Source organism: Tubulanus polymorphus, chromosome 1 (assembly GCF_964204645.1).
Source record: "Tubulanus polymorphus chromosome 1, tnTubPoly1.2, whole genome shotgun sequence".
Classification (NCBI taxonomy): Eukaryota; Metazoa; Nemertea; class Palaeonemertea; order Tubulaniformes; family Tubulanidae; genus Tubulanus; species Tubulanus polymorphus.
Window position 1 is genome coordinate 31,378,424 of NC_134025.1, and position 27,563 is coordinate 31,405,986.

The window sequence follows — 27,563 nt, forward strand, 5'->3', positions numbered from 1 at the left end:
TCTTTGGGGCAGCACTGAACGGCTGAGATCTAATATTACCTCGCTATTCTACTGTGGCATGCGAGGAGTACTGATACATTCTCTGTCAAATTTCATTCATCCCTAAACACTAGTTTTGTTTAAATGATTAATGGTACAATTAACGTATCAACGTTAAAACTTAATTTAAGGGAAATCTGCTTTTGCAGAAGATTTTCAAGTCACTTTTTACAGAACTATTTGCTCAGCGAATGTACTAGCATTCGGTAAAGCGGCAGATTCACATGCCACAGAAAGAATTTAAAACAAATTTAATTTTATTCTGAAAGTTTTCTGACCATTTATATTAAGGAAGTAAATATTTTGCCAATGCGGCATTATTTTAGTAAACGCTATTAATCAATATTCTGCTAACTGTAGCTTTCTCTTTCCACAGATCTCACGGGACCAATAAATTTCATTTACGTCATGCTGTACCAGGAGAAGCTAATTGCCCACAATGATTCATGATTCGCTTTTGAATTTTGCTTTCAATACTTTGTACCACATTACAAATGTGCTGCATTAAATATTTTTCAGGTCAAAATGAAGCACTTTTTGTGAAACATAAACACAAATCAGGGCTTTAATAAATCATAGCAGTATTAGTAGACTTGCTACAAACCACGACACAAATAGATACACTCAATATTCATATATATTTACATATTTTTATTAAAATAATGAATAAAATGAATAATGTTGTTATTCATACAGTCTTTGACGTGTTGTATTCAGTATTTGGTGTAATTTCATTTCTCAAAAACACAAAAAATAGCATTCATTCAAAAAGCAAATTAAACTCATGCATCAAATTAAACATCATCACCCTCCTGATCAACTCCTCCGCTGTCCCTGTTCTATGACTAGCTGTAATTAGTGCCAGGTAGTTGTACCATCTTTTTCATTTTAAACTAACTCAATTATTTCAATTACGCACGGTCAACACCCAGCATACCACTAGCTCCACCTATAACTAGCCCCGCCTCGATGTATCAGGGGTTGACTGTACTTAAACTCACACCTATAGAGCGGGTCCTCTGTCTCTATGCAACCATCTTCTCAGGTTCAACTTTTCAACACATTAATCTATAATACAGCCAGGTCAGGCCCGACACTGTGGCTATCAGACCAGACCAGGCCAGGCCCGACACTGTGGCTATCAGCCCAGACAAGGCCAGGCCAGACCAGACACTGTGGATATCAGTCAGCCCAGACCAGGCCAGGCCCGACACTGTGGCTATCAGCCCAGACAAGGCCAGGCCAGACCAGACCAGACACTGTGGATATCAGTCAGCCCAGACCAGGCCAGGCTTGACACTGGCTATCAGCTATCTATAAAACCAGACCCTACAGTGTGATTTCTATATATATATATATATAAAACTGTGTTTTATTCATATTGGAAATAAAGACTAGATAATTATAATAATGATAATAGTAATATGAAGTCTTGGAAATTGTAAATAAATAAATTATACCTTAAAATTTTTCTTAGTGATTATTTTGATTCTGCTAATGGCACTAGAAGTTTTATACAAACACCAGCAATAATTATAACAGCTAGTAATTCATAGAAAAAACATTCTCTCCGCTATCTGGTCAAACAAAAGCAGTTTGATAACTGTGCATCATCAGAGTTATCAACTCAGCATCAACAGAGTTATCAACTCCACATCAAGAGAGCTGTTCTGCGCCCACAGAGTTATCAACTCCACATCAACAGAGTTATCAACTCCACATCCACAGTTATCAACTCCACATCAACAGAGTTATCAACTCCACATCAAGAGAGCTGTTCTGCGTCCACAGAGTTATCAACTCCACATCCACAGTAATCAACTCAGCGTCCACAGAGTTATCAACTCCACATCAACTGAGCTACTCTGCGTCCACAGAGTTATCAACTCCACATCAACAGAGCTACTCTGCGTCCACAGAATTATCAACTCCACATAAGCATGCGTCAAGTGTCGTCGTGTCAGTTTCTGAGATGCAGTAGATCAATAATAATTTCTCAGATTTGGACATCATAGAAAATTTCAGAATCAATATCATCATAGTCAGGATAGAAATTACACTCAAAACATTCAGCATGAACTTTTAACATTTCTACACAAAATAAATTTTGTGTCCATATGGGCGAACTTTTCATAGTTTTCGCAGTTAGTAGAGCTAATAAGCGAACACGCTATGGTTTGGTTTTAACGCATTTCACAGTCGGACATCTTGGAACTAGGTCCAGACTACAGCGACCGTGCTCAATCCTGCGGTCGACTTTCCCGACTAGTTCAGACCGATATTTGATTTGTTCGCAAATCGTCGACTAACTCCGATAACCAAGGTAAACATTTCGATGAAATATCTATAAAATCACGTTTCTCACAACCAGCTGGATTTAAGGTGTATGAAATAGATATATCATTTGATGATTTGTACGAATAGTTCCGATAGTTTTGATGTTGGATGGCTCTACATGGACATCATGCCACTTCCATATAATTACATCATCACTTCAAACGTCTTCTTTTTGAAATTATAAAATATAATATCAATATTGCTATTCATCGATAATAATAAAAACCTCCTCAAGAGTTTCTCATCTATCTGAATCTCAGTTAGATCTGTCGTTATAAAATACCGTAGACACATGACAACTTTAATCCCCCTCTCCGCGAACCTTCCTGTCACCCCACAAACCGATCCAAATGATTCAATATTTCTGATTGAAGTTGATGTTTGTTCATATTTTCTACTATTCTAGTTGTAATGAGCCTATTGAGTTTCATTCACTTTATTATAATCCTGTAATCCACTGTATCGAATGTATCCACAGTAATCCACTCTATCCACTCTATTGAATGTATCCACAGTAATCCACTCTATCCACTGTATTGAATGTAACCACAGTAATCCACTGTATACAATTTATCCACAGTAATCCACTTTAATCATGTTTGTTCAATAATCCACCACTGAATCATGTCTAGAAACTCTGCTCAAGTTTTTTTGGTTTAATTCAGTTCCTCTTATTAATTACTGCTGTCATTCGCTGTCACTGTCACTCGCTGTCACTGTTGTTTGTTTGATATTGCACTAAGAGGACTGACTGACAGATACTGTATGCTGTTATACAGGGGTACTCCTTCCCGAATCATTTTCACTAGTATCTGAAAAATTCAATTTCATTATTCACACAATTCAGCAATAAAATCTTATTGCCTTCTTAAACCACAACTAAACAGTAACAGGAGTTGAAGAATGCAGTAAAACTAGACTCAACTTAAGTCCAAACGCTACCGGGTGAAGTGCAGTTGACTGAGCCCGGTTTCATAGAGTGGATATCATTCAAAGTTACTCCAAGGGATAAATTCTCGAACAGCAAGGTGACAACCACCATGCAGTAATAACTGACAAATTTCAAAATGTTCTCACATATTTTACCCTAATATCTATGAAACTCTAAAGCCCCTGACGAAGTTTGAACTGTTCAAATCAATTCAACATAAACTGAATGAGAGATCAGTTGGTCGGGGGTAGTGTTTGTCTATTTACCTGTATTGATATTATTATGTTGTTGTTTATGCGAAGCTGGTCCCCACACACGTACAGTACCGTCATCTGAAGCGCTAGCTAACATCGCAGGTATAGATGGATTCCAGTGTACACAGTTAACTGTACGAGTATGACCTTCTAATACGGCTATAGGCGTTTCACGTTTTTTATGCCATATATACACTTTGTGATCTGAAATCAAGATGAAATTTCAATGGTTGAACATTCTCACTGATATGATACAGCACCGCCCCCTATTGCCATTACGAGTGTACTCATAGGTTTGCACTGGAGCTGTTACATATTCACCCATCGATCGAAATTGATCAATAAGCATTGAGAATAAAGCTGAGTTTGTTCACATTGCCTGCCAGCCTATCAGGAACTGTGTACCAGACGGCAAATATCTAGAATTAGAATCTTATCTAGGTGTAGGCAGAACTGGAACTATGAGATAACTCGTAGCGGCAATGGTGCCATAACTAGAAATTCAGATATCTCAAAGTTGGCAGCAAATTTCTTAAATTCAAAGCCATATCTTCGTTGGCGAGTTACACACACACACACAGAATGACTACAAACCTTCACTCCCACTCGAGATAAAATCCTGATTGACGCCACCGAAGCATGAGTGTATAGTATAGAAACCTTGAGTGACTCCTTGATATTTCCTCACTAAACAACGATCTTTAATGTCCCATAAATGGACTCCCTTTAAATCAATCAGAAATAAAATCAAATCAAATTCAGCTAGATATCAGACCGAGAGATGAGAGAGTAATTCAGATATAGTCGAAGAGGGCGGGAATATTTTTGAAGAATTCTATTTTACAAACCTGAGTAGCTACATTTAACAATGCTAATCTTCCTGTATCATCCAACGTGAAAGACATAATCGGTCGATCCTCTTGTAACCTAAAAAATAATGTTCAAGTCAATGTTGTTTGATCGTAAAGAATTGTTTAGACTGAGAACTGTGAAACCGCAATCTCATCAATTTGAACACAAAATACTTACATGTTAAAATCAGTCAATTCATCAAAATTATAGCCTCTAATTCTATGATGAGTATCCGATGCTAAAACTGTTTTACCGTCCTGTTGACAAGCAAGACATTGAACTCTGACTCCTTCCCATGAGTCCAATACATTACCATCTAAATCCTACAATACCAATGGAAACACACATCAATTCATTGTTAATGCTTCAATTTCAATGATTAGGGTCCAGTTTCATGAAAACCTTTAACTTTTAAATCGATTTAATTTCTTCATCAATCAAGTTCATGTGAAATTGATCGTTTTTTGTGACACAGGGTCCAGAAATTCTTCATGTTTCCAATACGACCAACAATCTGAGCTGTTTTTCAAACAGTTGCGACAGTTAAAAATCTGTTGATTTTCAAACATTATCAATACTTACACATTGATAAAACTGACCACGTGTTCCTCCGGTGACAAACTTTCTGGAATCAACGTGCCACGAAGCACACGTTAAACTGTCTTCAGGAGATTGACTCATTTTAACCCTTAAATCACCAGTCTACAATTACGTAACATAAACAATGACTCAATTGCAATCATATCTACGTGTGGTTGGATATTCATCTGGGTTATTCAACATTCAATCTTTTGGCTTATGGGGAATGAATTAGATTTCACCTCTGGTAAGTGAGTCTCTAAGCAGCCCTGGTAAGTGGCCCTCTGAGAGGAGCCTTGGCATGTAATGCTCTGAAAGCTACCCTGGTAAGTGAGCCACTGATACCGTCCCAGCTTAGTGACTCCAACAGCAGCAGCTCGGGTAAGTGACCTTCTGGAAGGAGCCCTGGTAAGTGCAACAGCAGCAGCTCGGGTAAGTGACCTTCTGGAAGGAGCCCTGGTAAGTGAGCCACTGATAGCGTCCCAGCTAAGTGACTCCAACAGCAGCAGCTCGGGTAAGTGACCTTCTGGAAGGAGCCCTGGTAAGTGAGCCACTGATAGCGTCCCAGCTAAGTGACTCCAACAGCAGCAGCTAGGGTAAGTGACCTTCTGGAAGGAGCCCTGGTAAATTGACCCTCTGAAAGCTACCCTGGTAAGTGAGCCACTGAAAGCTGCCCCGCTAAGCGACTCTTACAGCAGCAGCTCCGGTAAGTAAACATCACAGAGAAGCCCTGGTAAGTGACCATCTGAAACTAGCCCTGGTAAGTGTATTTATTACCTCAACGTTCCAGAGCCATAGATCTGAACAGTCATCGGGTCCACACGCTATTATATATGAACCATCCGGACTCCAACATAAATATGAAACACCGTAAGAGTGACCTCCAAATGTTCGCTTTAATTTCAATCCATACGTAATCTAGAAACAGGAATAAATCATCATAATCCATAAATTAGACTTCAGTTCCACAAAACTCTGATACTAGTCCAGGATCCAGTTCTACAGTTATGAATTGACTCATTGAAAATGAACTCACAACCCGTTGAACTGGGTCCAGATTTAATACCTGATCGACATCCCAGATTATGAGAGTTCCATCTTTTGATCCGGTGGCTAAATATAAACCGTCAGGTGAAAACCGACAGAACCAAACTTCATCGATGTGATCAGTTAACATTTGAGTCGTACATGATGGAAATTGATCCCTGAAAAATAAATCGAATATTCAATCTTTTATTTCATACTCTGATCATTGTTAAGTCAAAAGATCCGACTTGAGAGGAGTCTACTGTAGGTACATTTCCAGTATCCTGTTTAAGAACCTCAGAGCTCTTAATAGGATCCTCTCGAGTTGAATATGCTCCACCAAGCAGAGACATGTCTGGGTCTCATACCTCAACCAGCCCTGGAACAGTGGATATTTCGAGCAGGTTCCAGGTTTCTGTTTTCTCCTGTTGATGGGAGGGGGGAGAGAGAACTGTACCTGTTGCAGATATGATCAGCTGAGGGGAGGGGGAGGAGAGGACTGTACCTGTTACAGATATGATCAGCTAAGGGGAGGTGGAGGGGGAGGAACTGCACCTGTTACAGATATGATCAGCTGAGGGGAGGGGGAGGAGAGAACTGTACCTGTTACAGATATGATCAGCTAGGGGGAAGGGGAGGGGGAGGAGAGAACTGTACCTGTTACAGATATGATCAGCTAGGGGGGAGGGGGAGGAGAGGAACTGTAGGCCTACCTGTTACAGATATGATCAGCTAATAGTGAAACAGCTTCCACGTCGTATAAAGTGTTGTGATACGGACATTTATCTTTCTGATGTTCGATGGCCTGATTGAGTAGAGCTTGTAGTCGCCGCGGAGGTAACATTATTGATGCCGGTAAAAATGCTACAAAATCAAAACAAAATTCACCATGACTACAAAAACAGAGTATATACACATGCCACGGAGCTGATTGCCTCAGATTATCACAATGCAAAATATGATGCCCCATTGTTACTCCAGACGACCCTGCAGCATCTGTTGGTCCCATAAGATCAGAGGCAAGCGCGAAGTATCTACATATTTAAATACATACACTGTAATTTTTCGACTAATTTCTGTCTAGAGACCGGTCCCTTTCCTTCCCATCCGGCTTGTTCTTTTAATTCTTCTGGATTTCCAAACATCATAAACCTTAGAAATAGAAATGATGTTCAACGATGAACTCGGTTCGTAAAGACGTTCAATGAATCAATAGTAAATGAATGAGAACTTACGAACTGAGTTCATGAACGCGTTCAGTGTTATACTTCAGCGGCGATAACTCATTTCGTAAACAATGTAAAGCGTCTAAAACTTTTCCATCCTCCAATAACTCCAGATATTTCTGCTCCAACAAACAGAATTTCATATTCTACAAAATAGAAGAAAAAGATTAACAGAGTGATCTAACGCCACCTATGAGCGAATATAGACACTATACTTACGGATAAACCATCAGCAGTTTCAACTAATGGTTTCAACTCCTCCAATTCAGCTTCAGACTAAAATAACACAAAATAATATCAGTCAATGATGAGCAAGTTTGATGCAGCATGAGTGGATGGGATTGAGAGTAGAGGGAGATAAGGGTGGGCTAGGAGGGGGGGTTGGTAAGAGGGGGAGAGAGAACTAGGAGATTAGGGTGGGTTAGGAGGGGGTGGTAGGAGGGGGAGAGAGGTTGGTAGGAGAGGGAACTGGGAGATTAGGGTGGGCTAGGAGAGGGGTTGGTAGGAGGGGGAGGAGATAAGGGTGGGCTAGGAGGGGGGGTTGGTAAGAGGGGGAGAGAGAACTAGGAGATTAGGGTGGGTTAGGAGGGGGTGGTAGGAGGGGGAGAGAGGTTGGTAGGAGAGGGAACTGGGAGATTAGGGTGGGCTAGGAGAGGGGTTGGTAGGAGGGGGAGGAGAGGGGGAGGGGGTAGTTACCTTATCCCATTCACCATCCATTAAATGTGATCTGAATTTAGCAGCTGCAGGATGTTCTAACATACAACCAGATTCATACATTAACTGTTCAACAGTTCGTCTAAAATATAAATAATACATCACTTAGTAAAACAGTACAGACAGGAGGAGGAGGGAGGGAGACGAGTCTTATACTGTGAAACAACTGATTCTAAAGGGAGACCCTTAACATTTTACTCGGTATAGAAATACCTGAATCCAATTGTACAAAGGGAATCCTCTGAATTGGATGTTCGGCTCTGTATTTGACCGGGGGATCACCAGACTAGAACACGCCGAGGGGAATCCTGAACTGGAGCACACAGAGGGGAATCCCAGGCTGGAGCACGCCGAGGATATCCCGAACTGGAGCATGCCAAGGGGATCACCAAACTAGAGCACGCCGAGGGGAATCCTGAACTGGAGCACACAGAGGGGAATCCCAGGCTGGAGCACGCCGAGGATATCCCGAACTGGAGCATGCCAAGGGGATCACCAAACTAGAGCACGCCGAGGGGAATCCTGAACTGGAGCACACAGAGGGGAATCCCAGGCTGGAGCACGCCGAGGATATCCCGAACTGGAGCATGCCAAGGGGATCACCAAACTAGAGCACGCCGAGGGGAATCCTGAACTGGAGCACACAGAGGGGAATCCCAGGCTGGAGCACGCCGAGGATATCCCGAACTGGAGCATGCCAAGGGGATCACCAGACTAGAACACGCCGAGGGGAATCCTGAACTGGAGCACACAGAGGGGAATCCCAGGCTGGAGCACGCCGAGGATATCCCGAACTGGAGCATGCCAAGGGGATCACCAAACTAGAGCACGCCGAGGGGAATCCCGGACTGGAGGATGCCAAGGGGAATCCCGAACTGGAGCGTGACCGGGGGAGTCATCAAACTGATAATCTAATCGGGGAACTTTTAGTTTGGGGTCGTTTTTTAAATCACAATCTGACAATAACTTCCGATATAAAACTATATGTGAATGAATTAAATGATTGATTCTTACTCGAGTCCCATACTCTTTAAATGTTGTCCTATTAAACGCACAATATCCTGATCAGTTTGACTCATAGTCGCAACAGACGCAGCGACCGAAGATGTTGCCGGGTGATCGTGATTTGAATTAGACGTTGCTCCATTTAATTGTTGTTGTTCATTGTTGTGGTTGTTGCAGCCATTCTGCTGCTGCTGCTGTTGAGGTTGAGCCTGCTGCTGCTGTTGATGCTGCATACTGACTGATGGTGGTGATGCTGAGTTGGATACTCGGAGTTTTTTACGCGGTGGCCGTGGACTGTTGGCACCACCGTCTTCTGAACTCGAGCCTGACGATTCCAGACTTGCTGTACACTTTACTGTTTTTGTATTTGGCCAGGTCTATAAAACTGTAAGCTGGACTGCTACCACACCGACGCCGCTGCTGCCGCTGCTGCTGCTGCTGCTGCTGATTTGATGAAACGAAGTCGAAGAAGAAATCAGCTGTGTACAATCTCTCTATTATAGTGACGTCACATTTCACTGTGCCCTGTGAGAGAATTCTGGGAAATTCTTACAGTTCGGTTTAAAATATGACGAGTTCACACGATTTGAACGTTCCAATTACAGATTCACTCCCGAAATCCGCAATATCTATTAACTATAGTTAATTAGAAAACCTTAATTTATCCATTTTGGCATTGTTAGTAAACAAGTAGGTCACGTGGGAGTAGATATATACCGGATATGGACTATTGGTTGGAGGCAGAACTCAACCCTATCAGCCATTTGTCTGTACACACTGTTACTTTCACTACTCTCTCCTATAGAATTGAAAGTGATTTTCAGATATCAGATTAAACTTTTCATTGTGGTCTAACCGCCCGACCCGTTGTCCGGTTAAATAATCCTATTCCGGCATGTAGCTTCTACCAATCACATGCCAAAACAAACGCACGTGGCTAGTAATGGGGACCGGGTGTTGCGATCGTGGCTCGAGAATTCAATCATGCGTTAAATTAGGGGTAATTTAGATGTCTTTCGGGGGAGGTGGTTGAACCAAACGCCTGCCACCACACTCCTCTAGTCGGACCAGTCAACCGTGAGCAGATCCTTTGTTTGGAGCCAGCCAGCCATTCCCGACGTGTCCAGGACTAACTAACTATCGATTTCTGGGATTTTCCCTTTTAGTTTAGCGATAATTGACTTTCCTATCATCTATCTCAATCTTGAACTCCTTTTTGAAGTAAGAAAAACACCAGGAATACGATTAGATTAAATCATCGCCAGATGGTGGTGCCCTCAGTATAGTTCGTATAGATATCCCCAGATGTCGCTTTGAGATGTACCACAACATCGAACATGCACTTACACAAAAACCGTGAATAAAATTTAGACGCATTTTAGCAATTTGTGGAAACCTATTTGTTTTTTTGTGTTTACACGAAGTATTGACAATCGCACCGTGGAATAGAATCAGAAAGGACAAAATAATCAGCCATTATGTGGCTTAGAGTTTGTGTTTGGATGGTGTTTGTGACGGCGAGTTCCTCAGCTGATGAGATAGGCCTACAACGTCTCGACCATCAAGGTCCGTATCAATCCAACTTTTACTTTCGTTATCTTGTCTTTCGCTTAGTTTCGTTACTTTGCATCTTAATCATCACTGTTTTCCAACTATCAGGTCTGCTGTTTCTAACAGTTCTGTTTCACCCTTTTTTGAAGTCTTTTAAGACTAAACTTTAATTTAAAAGTCTAGAATTTATGCAATCCACTAATTATCATCAATTTTCTTTATCTTTGCAAAACAAATTGCCTTGAAAGGTTATGAAATATACATTATTGAATAAGCCTAAATATTTTACATAAAGAAAGGGGTACCGGTACTGGAATAGTCTACCAGTTAATTGGTTTTTAGCAGTCAATCAAAAGGTCATAGGGTTAAATAAAAGTTACACTTATTGTTACACTGGTGGTAACTAATTCACCAACAATTTCTGTTCTATTCAATGTTTATATATGATTCAATAGTTGTAAAATGAATGACGGTGTTTTTCATTTGCGCTTTATTTACTGATTCTTAAATCACACAAATTTCACACATTTTAGAAAAGTTTCTTTTTAGAATTTCCTAAATTTTGACATAGGCATAAAATGTACATGTTCATTCTGCGAACCCAACTATTCAGAGTAACAAAAAACCTTTTACTAGTTTTAACAAAGTATGTTTTTTTTTCTGTATATATGACTCATTTTGTGTCCTGTTTTGACTGAAGATATTCTTTTGTCATAAATGTACATTTTTTCTGTGCACAAATTTCATTCAGTCAATGATTTAAATTGTGTCACAATTGAATGACTGAATTTCATGTTTTTGCATTAATGAACAGATACAAAAATAACGTATCATTTATTTTTGGGTGAAAGTTGCAGCATTATTTCAAGCAGTTTATGGGTTCAGTTGTTAAGAGGGAACGAATTTGAATCGGTATTTTTTATCTCTACAATCACTCAATACGTATTTTGCATCTGAAGAAATGGAATTAGAAAAACTTCAATTTCCCTGTGTAGATAACACTATCAATTTCTGTGATTATTAAATTATTCAGCAATAAAATATTTTCATAAAAAGCTTTTTTGAATTCGTTGAATTTATCGATCATTATCCAAATAAAGAATTACACAAATAAAGATTGGGACACAATGGAATAGAAGAAACAACTTCAGTAATGTGGCAACTCATCCAAATGACAATTTGAACCATGAGAAAAAGTCACAGTTGCTTCACTTGTGTTTGACTGTGGAGCAGGTTGTGTGGTTGTATTATGTGACTGTTTTTATAGATGTCTGTAGTTTTACACTATTATATTGTCATTTAATGTAGAACATTTAAAAAACGTTATTTGTTTTTTTTTGATAATCATTAAATAAAACAGCTCAGTTTTACATCAGAAATATATGCGAGGGTTTGAATGCAAAATACAAATTTGTCGGGATAAACTTTTTAGTCTTTTAATTCGAAATCTTTAATTTTCAAATTTTATTTTCTGTAGATTTGTTTGTTTCAATAACTCAAGAATATGACGGTAGAAATAAAAATGGTCGTCTCGTGAATCGGTATCGTTTTGTTTTCAGAATGTCCGGCAGGAACTCTGAAATGTAAACCTATGGATTTAACCCAAGAAGGAATGCTGTGTTTACCGAAGACGTATCAGTGTGATGGGCAATACCATTGTCATATGGGACAAGATGAAGATCAGCAAATGTGTGGTAAGTTCTTTTGAAAAGAGTGATATTTCACTGATGCCTGATAGTCTCAAACCAAAAACAAACTCGACAAAGCTTGTAGACCTGATAAACTGACTCCAGGATCCAGTTCCACAGTCATGGAACTGGGTCCTGTGTTAAGCCTGATTTGACCCAGGCCAGACAAACTGATTCCTGTGTTTTACAGACTGGTCAAGCTTGATTGCACCCAGGCCAGGCAAACTGATTCCTCTGTTTTACAGACTGGTCAAGCTTGATTGCACCCAGGCCAGGCAAACTGATTCCTCTGTTTTACAGACTGGTCAAGCTTGATTGCTCCCAGGCCAGGCAAACTGATTCCTCTGTTTTACAGACTGGTCAAGCTTGATTGCACCCAGGCCAGGCAAACTGATAGTCATGTTTAACAGCCTGCTAAACTGAAATCTATGTAGCTGAATAAATCAAATTATGGACAGATTTAATTGTGGTTTTTGTAAGTTGTGTATTTTCTGATATATTTTTGAACAGAGAAACTGATTTGTCAAAAGGAACAATTTATGTGTGTGAATGATAAGACATGTATATCGGAAGGCTGGAGATGTGATGGACATTTTGATTGCAGCGATAAATCTGATGAAAATAAAACAATGTGTAAGTAGAATAATTCTTTATTCCAAACCTTTTCTTTCATTAACACAGTTTTTTTTTCAGTTCTATGAACTGTATTTATTTTTCTGCTCAATGTATCTCACAAAGCGTCTCTTGAAATTCACCGTTTTGCCGTGATTTTCATATGTAATTATTGCGAAACCTCCGATGCACTTTGATGTGATGAAGTGTTGTTGAGATGCAGATATTTATCGTATTTTCAGTCACTGATGGAGTTCATTATAAAACGTCAGATGCTGCGTTCACGTTTCATTATTTACAACGTTCTTTATTTGTTCTATTCGCACCTATACGAAAAGTTTATTCTAAATTTCTCTGTTACATTTTCGAAAGGGCAAATTTAGACTGAACAAAAATACCTGTCCATGTTTCCATTCCTCGTGTGAATTGCCTGTTAATCGCAGTATTGCGTCTAGCTGGACCAGTGATAACAGTCGATATACTGAGGCATTGATTTGGTCCATTCTAATTAGTCAATTAGTGGCACAGGTCAAATTAGTGACAGTTTGAACGCGACTATGATGATGTATTATAATGAATGTTTTTCTGCTTGTTTTCACTGTAAACTTCTAAACAAACTCTCAGTAGTTTTAATAAAAACAACTTTATCAACTTTATTTATTATTTTACAGCTTTTTCTGTTTAATTCTCACTATTGCTTTAAAGGTATCTCTTTCTTTCTCTCTCTTCCTCTTTCTTTTTCTTATCTGTTAAAACTAGTTTTCTTGTCTTTAGAAAAGAATCTTCCCATTCTTCCGTAGATGTCACCGAATAGAATTGTTCTACCGGAATCAATAAGTTTTTCCCTTGAAGATTACTTCAATTTTTTCTCTTTTCGTTCAAAATTTTCATATTTTCTTCATCTTCGTTTTGTCGTAGATTTTCTATTAACGAATTTTATTTGCAAAAATTCAATTAGAAAAAGAATTAATTTTGTTCTTCATAAGAAAGCTCAATAAACGTTTACTAAAACTTAACTTATAAAATGTCTAACCGTTAATTATTGTTATATCCCTGAATGAATTTATTGTGATAACATTTTTGATAAGCTCTTATTATTATTATTATTATTATTATTATTATAATTATGATTAAGGTGGTAGATGTGATAATAGGTCTTATTGCTGCAAGTCTTTACATATATAACTACAGGATTCTTACTGATCAAGAAAAATCCGTCCATTCTGACTTTATTCTTTAAAATCCGGAAATTTGAATTTTTGGTGTTTTTGCTGGTGACGGGTGACACAAGGAACCTCTTGTGAGAAACAGCCCTCACTGAGGATATCTTATAATTTAATCAGGGAATTTGAATTGTTGGTGTTTTTGATGTTGTTGCTGGTGACGGACGACACAAGGAACCTCTTGTGAGAAACAGACCTAACTGGGGATATCTTATAATTCAATCAGGGAATTTCATATTTTCAATGTCTCGTTTTTGTTGGTGACGAGTGACACATGGAACCTTTTGATAAAAGTTCCACGCTATCCCCACTGAGGATATCTATCATAATTTAATCAGGGAGTTTTTTGTCAAGGGTCGGGGAAACATCAGGACGATATGTGGGAATCTAGGATTCAGTGATCTATAAGAATCCTGTCTAACATGTATATTTAATAATCTGCTATCTGATTGTCTGACAATGCTTGTTCTCACCGACTCTTTCTCACAGGCCGAACGTACAAACGAAGAATTCTACCGGGACGTAATACAGGTTGGTGCCGGGACCCCGCCACGTGCTCCCCCTCCCCCCTCGCTCATAAGCTGCTCGTGCATGATGAACTGCTTGCATGTGCTGCATGTTTCTTTATTCGCTATCGACACCCGGGCTAAAACCTACTCTTACTTGCCAGGGTCTGTCTCTCTGGATGATAGTGATTTTTATTACTGAATTATTTTTAGTTTTTTTACTGATTAAACCTGATGATTGATTTTGCGGTGGACCTGGTTCAGCAGTGGCTCTCGAGTCAAAATAGTTATTTCCAATGTTGCATATTTGATTCGAGAACTATTGAACCAGGTCCTGGTGTTTACGTAGAACCTTTTTGCCAAAAAAAGAATTGGTAAAATATCAAGACTTGATTGAGCTTTTATTCGATTCAAATTCAATGAGTTCTGAATCACGAGAGTTTTTAAAACTGGCTCCAAGGTTTTTACTCTTCGGAAAAATTTCAAATCTAGAAATAAGAAAAGAAATTCACAGTTTGCTTTAAACTGGTTGAATTTTCTTTTCTTGATTTGCTGGAATGTTGAGAGGAAGGGGAGAGAGACTGTCTCTCATTCTGAAACAGTCTCTCAATTTCATTCTCTAAATATACAAATCAAATAAATCAAATATTCGAATTACGGTAAAAGGGATTTATTTAATTGATTTGATTGATGATTGATTTTTTAAATGTTTTTCATTACAAATGTTAATTGTTATTTAGATTAAATATTCTTCTATTAATTGCATGCATTAAAATGATATTCATTGCGGGATAATGAATGATGTCTTTATCTGTCGGATTCAGATTCCAAACGTACTGTTTAACACACAGATAAAGATGTCATTTGATTCAGTTTCCATTCTGTTAATTATTAATGATCATAGTTTTGATTTTCTGATGAAACCCAGTTTCATATTAGAATTTTCTGTAACTAACACAGATATTCACGATCCAGTTCCACATTTATAAGAATTGAATTAGATTTTAGAGTTAAAACATTTAAAGTATGAACTGATTTTAAGAATTAACTGTGAAACTGGATCCAGGTAGTTTTAATAGAATAGTTAGTGATTATTAGAACATATCAGGCAACATTTTAGAAATGATCTCTTCACGTTGATTCTATGAGTTACTGCCTCTATTCATTTGATTTAAGGTTGGTTGAATTTTTTACCTATTGAGAAAATCCTGATGCTATAAGTTGTTCTTAAAAGCATCATCTCCGAGATCTCGGATAAATGAAGACTTGACTTGCGATGTCCTATCCTCCCCGCAGTTCACAGGATATCTGAGAGACATTCTTACCATTGTACAATACACTGAAAATCACATCCATGACATGACACTAATTCTGTCAGAGCATCAAGTTTAAATTCTACCTAATAAATTGCTCGATTACTCGAATAGACCTAAACACATTTCTGACTGCGGAAATGAATCTATTAGACATTACTATACCTGACAAGATGGGGATCCAAATCAGTTATTTGCCATTAGAATAATTGAGAAATTCCAGTTCACAACCGTTGAAGCTGTACTCGTAGATTTGTGGTTTCATAAATACTGCCATGTGTGACATTGATTAGGTTTTTATTCTCTGTTAGTAAAACTTTTAATCCTTTTTAAAAACCCATTTGGAGGCTTCTATTTTTGAAACCTTTTTGCGGTATGACGTCATTCTAACTCTACCATTTGGAATGTTCTATTTTCACTTCAAGATCCGGGTGGGGGGCGGGGGAGAATAACTGACCCTCCCTTTACGTCATCAAAAAACTTGTCGTGACGATGAAGGATTGAGTTTTGGAAATTAGGTTCTAATATTTATGACCTGAATATCAATGAAACATTAAGGAGTGTAGGTTAACAGTCAGTAATATACATCACACATATACACAATCACACGATTGTAGACTAGGTGATAATTACAGCACTGCCCTGCTCCTGCTGCTCCTGCTGCTCCTGCTGCTCCTGCTGCTGTTACTGCTAAATATGTATTTTTATTAGATGTTGATAAAATAGTCGAGAGAGATACCGGCAAAAAAATATTGTATAGATTTTTATATGAATTGAAGTGTAGCATGTGAGGAGAGTTGAAGCTGGTTTGAGTGATTCCAGGAATCACCGATGATGTCATTGCTCTCGTCTGTATCACTGAAACTCTGCTGGGTGTTCCATGAGACTAATAAAGCTTGCCGTGGTTGCAACTTAAGACCAGTCTAAGCTGATTTTGGTCCTATAGCCAATCTCACAGCTTAAGACCGGTCTAAGCTGATTTTGATTCAATAGATAATCTTACATCTTAAGAACAGTGTAGACAGTCTGATGTCACAGCTGTGTGAACTGGTCCCTTGATATCAGTGCTCGGTGTCCTGTCACAGATATTACTGGTATGTGACTCCTCTCCTACAACACCAGCACAAACAGCCCCCCTCAATGATCTCTCTTACAACACCAGCACAAACAGCCCCCCTCAATGATCTCTCCTACAACACCAGCACAAACAGCCCCCCTCAATGATCTCTCCTACAACACCAGCACAAACAGCCCCCCTCAATGATCTCTCTTACAACACCAGCACAAACAGCCCCCCTCAATGATCTCTCTTACAACACCAGCACAAACAGCCCCCCTCAATGATCTCTCCTACAACACCAGCACAAACAGCCCCCCTCAATGATCTCTCTTACAACACCAGCACAAACAGCCCCCCTCAATGATCTCTCCTACAACACCAGCACAAACAGCCCCCCTTCCGTGATGTCTAATTACTAGCATACTCTACTGTCTGTCTATATGTTTGGATTATTGGATAATCATGAGACAAATATTCATCAGAAATGTTATTACATATTCAGTAAATAGATAACGAATTATTAAAAATAACGCGCATCAAACTTATGGGTCACTAGTCTGACTGTCTGTCAGCGTCTGTCTGTCTGATAGGGTCTGTCTGTCTCTCAGTGTCTGTCAGCGTCTGTCAGGGGCAGTGAATGATTCCCAGTATCAGCCTGTCAGTGTCTGTCAGGGGCAGTGAATGAATCCCACTGTCAGTCTGTCAGTGTCTGTCTGTAAGGGGCAGTGGATGATAAGTCTTGGTATCAGTTGATCAGGGGATGTTGTAATTGTTGTTATTCATGTCAACCTTTGATAAACCCAATTTCTTCAGTTACAATCTACTGTTAATTTGATTGACAGCTAATCAACCGATAAAACGCCAATACGCCAATTAGGTTGTAAGTGGTTTTCCTGTATTTCAGTAGTTCATTGATAAATCATTTCCTGAACTCATTGATAATCAGTCTCCAATCATTCAAACTTTAACTACATTACTCGAGACCAAGTTGCATAAATGAAGGCTTAGTTCAAGACAAGTTGAGGCTCATTTTGAATCTAACCAGTCGTGACCTTTGAGTGGTCCGTGCTGACTGATTCACCGCTATGTGCCCGGAGATGTAAGAAGCTGAGATCTCGTCTATTATAGATGTGATAAATCTATGATAGTTTGGCCTGGATTTTTTGCAATGAGTCAATAGCGTTTTTATCAGTTGATGACAGGATGTTGTTGAACTTTGTATCGTATCCTTATCCTTATCCCTATCCTGTGTTATTCACTGATACATATATATATATACCTGAATTCTTCGATATTATCTGCTGACTGAAACATGAACCCAGCCCGGGTCTGACTGCTGCTAAACCTATCTACCTGGTTTAAATGGGTTTATTGTGTCAGACAGATAGACAGCTCCCAGTAGAACATTGATTTATTCAGTTAGTGTGTGTTGGAGAACCAGTAATCAAATTACTACAATTCAATCATATATTTGTCAATACCTGTCTAACAAACATGAAATAAACAATGTTTCAATCCCCGAGAATATCATCCCTATTATCTCAATAGCCAAGAATCTGAACTCTGCAATCTCAATAGCCAAGAATCTCAACTCTACAATCTCAATAGCCAAGAATCTGAACTTTACAATATCAATATTAGAGAATCTCAACTCTACAATATCAATATTAGAGAATCTTAACTCTACAATCTCAATATGAGAGAATATGAATGTGTTATCACTACTCATTATTGTGTGTAGTTGATTTCAATCAGTATTTGTTACAATAGTTAGTCGTCAATTTCTGAATAAATATTGATTTCAATATTTAAGAATTTGACTAATTCTATAACATTGTCTCACAATAATCAATTACAGAACATACAGTTACCATGGGAATATATGTTGGATCAGGTACTATGAGGGGGCAAGGTCAACTGCTGGATCAGGATCAGGTACTATGAGGGGGAGGGTCAGCTGCTGGATCAGGATCAGGTACGGTGAGGGGGAGGGTCAGCTGCTGGATCAGGCTCAGGTACTGTGAGGGGGAGGGTCAGCTGCTGGATCAGGATCAGGTACTGCGAGGGGGAGGGTCAGCGCTGTGGGGGTGTTTAAAGTGAAACTCGGTGTAGTTGGAGCCAAGATCATTATGTGACGACTTATCAAAATGATGTGAGATGACGACTTACACTTAGTAAACTGATTTAGACACAAATAGAGATTTATATTCTTGTATCTCACGTGTTAGAAGATCGTTTTGCACTGATTTCACTGATAAAATGTGGAGAGAAATCTATAAATTGTTGCCTGATTTGTAGTTGTTATATAGGTTCCTCGTCGAGAGATGCATGTATTCTATCATAGTCAGTAGTTTATATTGTTTATTTGCATGTATCATGAAGCTGTGGGTTTCAACTATTCAACTATCGACCTTTCTTAAACCGGATACAAACTTTAGAACCGGGTCTAACTCCCGAGATCATGGGCTCAGTTCTACAGTCGCGACCAGTCTAAGCTCATTTTAGTTCTATAACCAATCTGGCAACTTAAGACCAGTCTAAGCTCATTTTGGTTCTATAACCAATCTGGCAACTTAAGACCAGTCTAAGCTCATTCTGATTCAATACCAATCTGGCAACTTAAGACCAGTCTAAGCTCATTTTAGTTCTATAACCAATCTAACAACTTACGACCAGTCTAAGCTCATTTTAGTTCTATAACCAATCTGTCAACTTAAGACCAGTCTTATGAATGATTTAAAACCACTTTATGGAATGAATAGTGAGTCCTGACTTTGATGTAACTGGGCCCAGTGTCCGTTAGTCTCGGTAAACTCTTTCCCGACTATAGATAGAATTAGATACAAACAAATATCGATTTGATGATTTAATGAAAGATGTTGTTTATTTTATATCTGTAGGTCCTGATATCTCATTTCACTGTTATCCGAATCAGTTTCAATGTTTGGGTTTGAGGAAATGTATAGAGTTAACTCAGTTATGCGATGGTTATAAAGATTGTCCTGATGGTGAAGATGAGGGATATCATTGCAGTAAGTGTTAACGCAGTCTGAATACAGTATTAGCCTCTACTCGACTCAGACAATCTACAACTGCAGCAACATCAGGAAACTATTTCCTATTTGTCTGAGTTAGGTGACATTTACTGCTGCGAACTAACTCTGGGGGCGAACTCTTTTATCAGATCGGAGATTCCGTTTGCCTCCAATCGTTCTCTTTTATTGGCCACGTGACTTTTTGGATTCTCCGAAACCTCCTTTCTGTCGAGGTGGTGGGAGATTTCTGACGGAGATTTCGGAGGTCATAAAAGAGTACGCCCCTGGTTACCTACAGGACGCGGGCAAAATCAATCCGAGTTCAGTCTAAATTTCCAAGTCGAGGATTTGAACAAAGTAGAATTGGAAGTCAAAAGATTATTTAGTTTTCAGAGCTGGGAGTTGGGTTTATCCGAGTCAGGCAAGGTTTGCTGTAAAATGAAGAAAAAGACCGCATGATTTCACTAGTAATTATCTATTGCGCGTAATTACAGGATCATTTAACAGAGATTGTGAGAAGAAGAACTGTCCAGGTCGATGTCGGAATTCACCGATGGGAGCGGTATGTCTGTGTCCAGGAATACAGTCCTATAATGAAACTAGTAAACAATGTGAAGGTATTGATATTTATCATCGAATGATCGTTAAACTGGAGCTGTTTGATACAAATACAGTTGTTATACACCAATATAATGAATTATCACACAATTGATGATATTTGAAAGTTTATTTATCCGATAGTTTCGAGAATTATCTATTTCTGGTTTCCAAGGAAGTGATAATGAATGTGATGTTTAAAAACATATCATGAAAATGACGTTTATTACTGTTTGGTTCAGATAAATCTCATTTTAGACAGTCAGTAATAAAACTGTTTGCATGAAGATGCAATTTTGATAAATCTTGAAACTGTCCGATTGATACACTTTCGATATCATCAATTATTCGAATATTGATAATCAGTTCTACACTGAGATTATGAATGATGTGTTTTGATATATTTCAGTATTTGATATATGTAAATATGAGAGAGTTTGTGATCAGACCTGTCAATCAAACGATACTGGTTATAACTGTTCCTGTGTTAATGGATATTCATTAGACTCAAACAACGTCTGCAGAGCTCATGATGGTTAGTTACCCAATAACTAACTTACATTGTAACAAAATTATTTAGCTGAACTTACAATGTAACTAATGGTTGTAGGCCTAATTAAGTCCACTTTGTGACAAACTCTTCTAAGGAGTGTACATTGTTACAAACAGTGTGAGTACAAACTGTGTTGGCTGTAACCAAACTCATATGATACATGTAGTGTAGTGTACATTGTAACCAAACTAAAGAATGCAAAAAATGCATCACACTATTCAAAATTGTCTCATCTCATTTCCATATTTCATTATCGTAAATTTGTGTCTAATGAATGCAAATGTGATTGAATTATGTTGTGTTTTTCAGCTCCGTCTAAATTGACGATGCTCGTCGTTGCGAATAAAAATCATATTAAATTCTTCGATTTAAAGAATAAAGACAACAAAGTGGATGCAATCAGTGTGAAAAAACCGGTTTATGTGATAGAATTCGTGCATCGGTTGGGTCTCATCTGTTGGGTACGTTTGAAATAGGTCAAAGATAACCATTGATGGAACGCCACTCCGAGTGCATGTCATAAAGATGATAAAAATCCTATAATGAAAATGAAAAATAGAGTCTGAAATGTCTTCTTGAGCTAGCACGAGTATTCAATATAACTATACAAATAGCATCTTCAGGAATACTGTATTCCTTGAGCTAGTGTAGTTTATTCAACGTTTCCACTATATCCTTATAGTCATCTTCAGGAATACTGTATTCCTTGAGCTAGTGTAGTTTATTCAACGTTTCCACTATATCCTAATAGTCATCTTCAGGAATACTGTATTCCTTGAGCTAGTAGTTTATTCAACGTTTCGACTATATCCTTATAGTCATCTTCAGGAATACTGTATTCCTTGAACTAGTGTAGTTTATTCAACGTTTCCACTATATCCTTATAGTCATCTTCAGGAATACTGTATTCCTTGAGCTAGTGTAGTTCATTCAACGTTTCCACTATATCCTTATAGTCATCTTCAGGAATACTGTATTCCTTGAGCTAGTGTAGTTTATTCAACGTTTCGACTATATCCTAATAGTCATCTTCAGGAATACTGTATTCATTGAGCTAGTGTAGTTTATTCAACGTTTCCACTATATCCTTATAGTCATCTTCAGGAATACTGTATTCCTTGAGCTAGTGTAGTTTATTCAACGTTTCGACTATATCCAAATAGTCATCTTCAGAAATACTAAACAAAAAAATTATGAGACATAAATACAGTCCAGAACAAAAGGACTAATTAAGTAACAATATGTGAAAGAGTCATATACAAGATAAAAACAGTTACAAACTCAACTGATTTAAGGCAGAGCAAACTGTAAGGGGTGTTAAAGCAGAACGTATCGGGTGTTAGATGATTGGAAATATTTAGAACTCTATCTAATCCTAGGTTTTATATTATGTTATACATTAGATTAATTTGAGTTGATTAAAGTATTTGCAATTCTTTTTTTTTAGATCGATAATGAGAATTTAATGTGCAGGAAACAAAGAGGTTCCTCAGAACCAGTACACGTTAAACTTACGCGTAGTCTGAAATGTAAGTCAGTTAGAATTTTGTTCATAAAGGTCTGACTTGGGTGGAGTCTACCGTGCACCATCCAACTCAGTCAAGTCAAAAGATCCGACTTGAGCAGAGTCTACTGTGTCATCTAACTCAGATCAAGTCTAGCGAAGTTAACTGTATTTGTAAATGTATAAGTTGTCTATTTTTTTAGCGGTTGAGCACATGGCTTTTGATTGGATAGCTTTAAACTGGTATTTCACTGATTCTCAGAATAAACGTATATTCATGTGTCACACAACATCAGATCAATTAAACGGGCGAAATGAAACTGCGATCGGTTTCTGTAAAGTCATCATTAATCAACATTTCCGCAGCCCAAAGAGTATCGTAGTTGATCCTAATGAGGGGTGAGTTATTCATAATTACATCAGGAACAGAGTTTTACTGTTCTGAGTTCACAATTAGTTCAACGGTTCTCCAGAACTGTAGAACTGAGTCCAACTGTGGAACTGGGTCCAGAACAGTGGAACTGGACTTTGAACTGTGGAATTCAGAATTCAGTTAATGTATGAATATGTTTGAATTGTAGGTATATATTTTATATCGACGGAGCAGAACGAGCTCGTATTGATCAAGCGTTACTGGACGGCTCGGGCAGACGGACGATCGTTAAACTGAATATCGTACGCCCGAATGGTTTAACTCTAGATTACGCTAATAGATATATCTACTGGTTGGATACGTACGGTAATCACATCAGTCGTATTGATTACCACGCGAGACGTAGGGTGGAAATTACTTCAGGATATTCTGTAAGTATTCATTCTGAAAAGTTGATGATTCAATGAGAAAATTGAACTTGAGGAGGAGGGAAATCTCTACGAGCCATTACAGTTTGGTTGTTCCAACTCAACCCTCCGTAGATATTATAGCCAGGTTTGAAGGCTTGTTTCCTGATTAAGGACCCCTTATCCCCTGTGGAGCGAGGCTACAGAAGAACCTTCGACCAAGTAACAGCTATCACAAAGATTAGAACCCACAAACCCAGGATTGATGAGACTGATGTATATGAAAGACTGATTAGTCACTACACTTCTCAAAATACACTGCACCTGGGTCTACATCTGAGTCTGTGTTACCTAGGTCTGCATCTGCCTGTGATGCATCCCCTGGAGTCTGCATCTGTGTGTAAGGCATCACCTGAGGTTTTGTTATAATGAGTTATGTTTGTTATTTAAGGTGATACATGCGACCGGACTGACGTATTTTGAAGACAGCGTTTACGCTGCGAGTAAAAACAACGGAACTGTCGTTAAAATGTCGCGGTTCGACCATTCACGAAATCCTCCTAAACCGATCCTGAAAGATTTAGACAATCCTGGTGGAATATTCATTTACAATCGACAGAGACAGCCCAGTAAACGTAAGTTTGATTTATAGTAGAATTCTGTTTAGTTAGCAATAATGCCATCATCAGACCTTAGCCATTTCAACACCTGATGGAGTTTTTGGTATTTTCCCCAAGTGTCAAAGACTGACTAAACAGTTAAGGATGGTTAGTTCAATTTAAGTTATAAACATCATAAATTTTCTATAGATTGCTCAGTCAGGCAGATTTGAAATATAAGTCAAACTTGTTTAGGTCGTCATCTGATAAGTCGTCCCATTGCTGAAGTCATCTCTATTTTTGAGTCTGAATTATTAGGCCTATTTCTAATTTGATTTACTAAGTGTAATTGTCTTTACTACGACAACATAAGCCATGAGTTCCACTGTATGACTAACTAGGTCTACAGTCTTAGCTTTTGATTAGGAAAGTAATTCATGTTTTCTTTATTTGTTTATGAAGTGAAAGGACAACAGTTGAATCAATGCGGGAATCATAACGGTAATTGTGATCAGATTTGTACGTTTGTGCCGTTTGCGGAGCAGAAAGTACGTTGTCTGTGTCAAGAGGGTTATACATTCACTGCAGGAAAAGGTTGTTTACGTAAGTATAATACTGAAAACCAGTCTGTTCATTATCTTAAGAAAACTATCATATGTCAGTCAGTTTCGTTAAAGCAAGTTTGTATTGTATCCAAATAATCATATCTAGGAATAATAATAATTGCCTTATACCTTACACTAGTATCGCTGAAGATGTCTGCTAGGATTAAGTCAAAACTTTGAATAATTACTAGGGAATCATTCATTCATTTATTACGTACGCATAGAATTTGAATTTTCCAACCCCCCCCCCCCCCCCTGTACGCAAAATCGGCCATTTTTTCATATACATTAAGCATTAAAGTACGCAATTGCACTGACCCCCTCCCCTCCCATAATGCGTACGTAATAAATCAATAATTACAAGCTCAAGGAAACTTTCTGGACAGTTTTTAATCTGAATATGGGATTTTATAATATTCTAACAAGACAATTCGTTTGAGTGTTTCATCGATGGAGTTCTGAATTCTACTGAATCATGATAAACACATTTTGATAATTCAAGTGAATGTTTGTTTTTAATTTCAGTGAATAATCCGTCTAAGATGTTACTATTCAGTACATCACGTACAAACACGAGAACCGGAACAATCCGCGGAGTTTCACTCGATAAACCGAAACAAGATGTCATCTTCCCGATCGAAGATTTATCCGGTACCGTCGCTATCGGTTACCACGCTGCCGATGAATATATTTATTATTGCGTACATTCGAAGTCGTGGATCGGACGACGTAAAGTGGACGGAACTAATCGCACGGATCACTTTATAGATACCGGTAAAACACAGTTCAGGATTCTCTTTTTCACAGAATCATAATCGTTCTTACAGAGAAGGGGAAATCAGGGAATTCTGACTCATTTCTTGAAAATCAGGGAAAGTCAGGGGATTTTTGTTTGTTCTTGCTGGTGACAAGTGACACAAGGGACCTTTTGATAAGAAACCGCCTCCACTGAAGATATTTTGAGGATATCTTATAATTTAATCAGGGAATTTGAATTTTTGATGCCATGTTGTTCTTGCTGGTAACGAGTGGCAGAAAGAACCTCTTGATAAGAAACAGCCCTCACTGGAAATAACTTATAATATGATCAGGGAGTTTATGCCAAGAGTTAGGGACATATTATTGATCCGAAAGATTTCTGATTGATTACGTAAGTGATATATATATATATGTATATTGTATAGGTGAAGGTAACTGTGAAGGTATAGCTATCGATTGGATTGGAAGGAACGTTTACTGGACTGATGAATCTCAAGGTGCTATTAGAGTTGCTCGAATTGATAAACCAACTTATCATTCTACAATTGTTAGTAATCAAAGTCATCCGAGGTCAATAGTATTAGATCCTGTAAATGGGTATGTATCATTCACTCGTGTATACGACTCCCAAACCCAGTTCCACAGTCTGGACTTCTATCCAAAACTTCAGTCTTAACTCTTAAGACTGGTCTTAAGTTTTTAGATTGGTTACAGAACCAAAATGGGCTTGGACGTATGTTTAAGTTATTAGATTGGCTACTTTTCAACTAAGATGGACCGAAGTCTTAACCTTGAAAGTGCATCTAACTCTTGGACCGAGTTCCACAGTTCTTTGAAAATCAGTTGACTTTCAAATGGTTTAAACTCTTGGGCCCGGTTTCATAGACTGAGTACCAAACTTATCCCTAGGGGTAAATCCTCAATCTGGGTGACAACCACCGTAGTAACAATGAGAAACCATGGATATAACTGACAAATTTCAAATCATCCCCAGGGACTATTTTTCTTCCATATCTATGAAACCCAGCAATGGAATTACAAACTTAACCTGTGGAACAGGGTCCTCCTGGTTTCTGCCTTCCCTAACATCCATCAGTTTGAATTTCAATGCTGTATTGTTATTTTTTCATCGTAAAGTCATATGTTTTGGGCCGATTGGACTGAAAACGCCTTCACTCAACGAACAGTCGCTAAAATAATGAAGGCAAACATGGACGGAACTGGAATCATAGAATTGATCAGCGGAGGAGGTGAACATAAACTACAATGGCCGAACGGACTTACCTTGTACAGAGATAATTTATACTGGTGCGATGCATTGTTTAATCACATCGTTAGATTAAACATCACTAAATCTACAAATTTACAGGTAATTATTATAACCCGGTCTGAGACTTCTAAAACTCAAGATCCAGATCCGTAGTTTGTGGCTTAGTTTCAAATCCATACAGTTAGAGTTATGTAATTTTACAGTCGAATTCTTACCTATATCTCCAGAACACAGTAATGGATTGCATGAAAAAATGTTTAATTTGATTATACCCCAAGCTCTGACTCAAAAACTAAAAACTGATGCTCAATTCGATTCATGATTTCATTTCATGATTTCAATCTTGAAGCTCATTTTGGTCCTTTAAATGATACTCAAACAAGACTCCTCTGGTTGTTCAATGATTGACTACCGGTATTTCAATTCATTGACATAGTAACAACTTAAATCAGGGAAACCCTTCTGAAGCAGAAAATTCAGACCCAAATATAAACTTTAAACAAGAAAAACCAGCTTCAAGTGTAAACTTTATAGCAGAATTAGACGAGAAGATACACAATATCCGTGTATGATGATGACGAGAGAAATCCCACAATAACAAAGCCAGAATAGTACGCCTGATGATGGCTAACAGGAGTACGCCTGATGATAGCTAACAGTTGTACGCCTGATGATGGCTAACAGGAGTACGCCTGATGATAGCTAACAGTTGTACGCCTGATGATGGCTAACAGGAGTACGCCTGATGATAGCTAACAGTTGTACGCCTGATGATGGCTAACAGGAGTACACCTGATGATGGCTAACAGGAGTACGCCTGATGATAGCTAACAGTTGTACGCCTGATGATGACTAACAGGAGTACGCCTGATGATGGCTAACAGGAGTACTCCTGATGATGGCTAACAGGAGTACTCCTGATGATGGCTAACAGGAGTACGCCTG

General features: G+C 38.4%; 4 protein-coding genes across 5 annotated transcripts in view; 3 read left to right on the plus strand and 1 right to left on the minus strand.

Moving 5' to 3' along the window:
* Window positions 1-734: 734 nt before the first annotated feature.
* Window positions 735-9,584, minus strand: LOC141913602 (WD repeat-containing protein 26-like). Its single transcript, XM_074804965.1, has 14 exons — window positions 8,973-9,584; window positions 7,941-8,040; window positions 7,464-7,520; window positions 7,254-7,390; window positions 7,073-7,170; window positions 6,732-6,882; window positions 6,059-6,197; window positions 5,770-5,910; window positions 4,996-5,115; window positions 4,591-4,736; window positions 4,410-4,488; window positions 4,156-4,285; window positions 3,574-3,765; window positions 735-3,188 (listed from the first exon to the last, which is right to left on the minus strand). Exons 1-14 carry the CDS (start codon window positions 9,194-9,196, stop codon window positions 3,148-3,150), a joined length of 1,755 nt encoding a protein of 584 aa, XP_074661066.1. The 5' UTR covers window positions 9,197-9,584; the 3' UTR covers window positions 735-3,147.
* Window positions 9,585-10,331: 747 nt separating this feature from the next.
* On the plus strand, window positions 10,332-21,025 carry LOC141898106 (uncharacterized; the record flags this gene model as incomplete). The annotated part of the gene is made up of 7 exons (XM_074783930.1): window positions 10,332-10,529; window positions 12,074-12,208; window positions 12,713-12,835; window positions 14,527-14,568; window positions 19,817-19,948; window positions 20,446-20,568; window positions 20,958-21,025. Coding segments are annotated over exons 1-7 (711 nt in total), but the record flags the coding sequence as incomplete, so codon positions are not given.
* Window positions 21,001-23,445, plus strand: LOC141898117 (low-density lipoprotein receptor-related protein 8-like). The gene is made up of 5 exons (XM_074783940.1): window positions 21,001-21,083; window positions 21,476-21,562; window positions 22,549-22,630; window positions 22,809-23,004; window positions 23,187-23,445. Exons 1-5 carry the CDS (start codon window positions 21,078-21,080, stop codon window positions 23,443-23,445), a joined length of 630 nt encoding a protein of 209 aa, XP_074640041.1. The 5' UTR covers window positions 21,001-21,077.
* Window positions 23,446-23,859: 414 nt separating this feature from the next.
* LOC141915208 (prolow-density lipoprotein receptor-related protein 1-like) overlaps window positions 23,860-27,563 on the plus strand; it is a 43,628-nt gene continuing 39,924 nt past the window's right edge. For both annotated transcript variants that reach the window (XM_074806658.1, XM_074806659.1), the window contains exons 1-5: window positions 23,860-24,020; window positions 24,447-24,587; window positions 25,115-25,363; window positions 25,774-25,945; window positions 26,486-26,717. In XM_074806658.1, coding sequence (XP_074662759.1) covers window positions 23,915-24,020; window positions 24,447-24,587; window positions 25,115-25,363; window positions 25,774-25,945; window positions 26,486-26,717 — 900 coding nt within the window. In that variant the 5' untranslated portion in view covers window positions 23,860-23,914. The remainder of the gene's footprint in view (window positions 24,021-24,446; window positions 24,588-25,114; window positions 25,364-25,773; window positions 25,946-26,485; window positions 26,718-27,563) is intronic.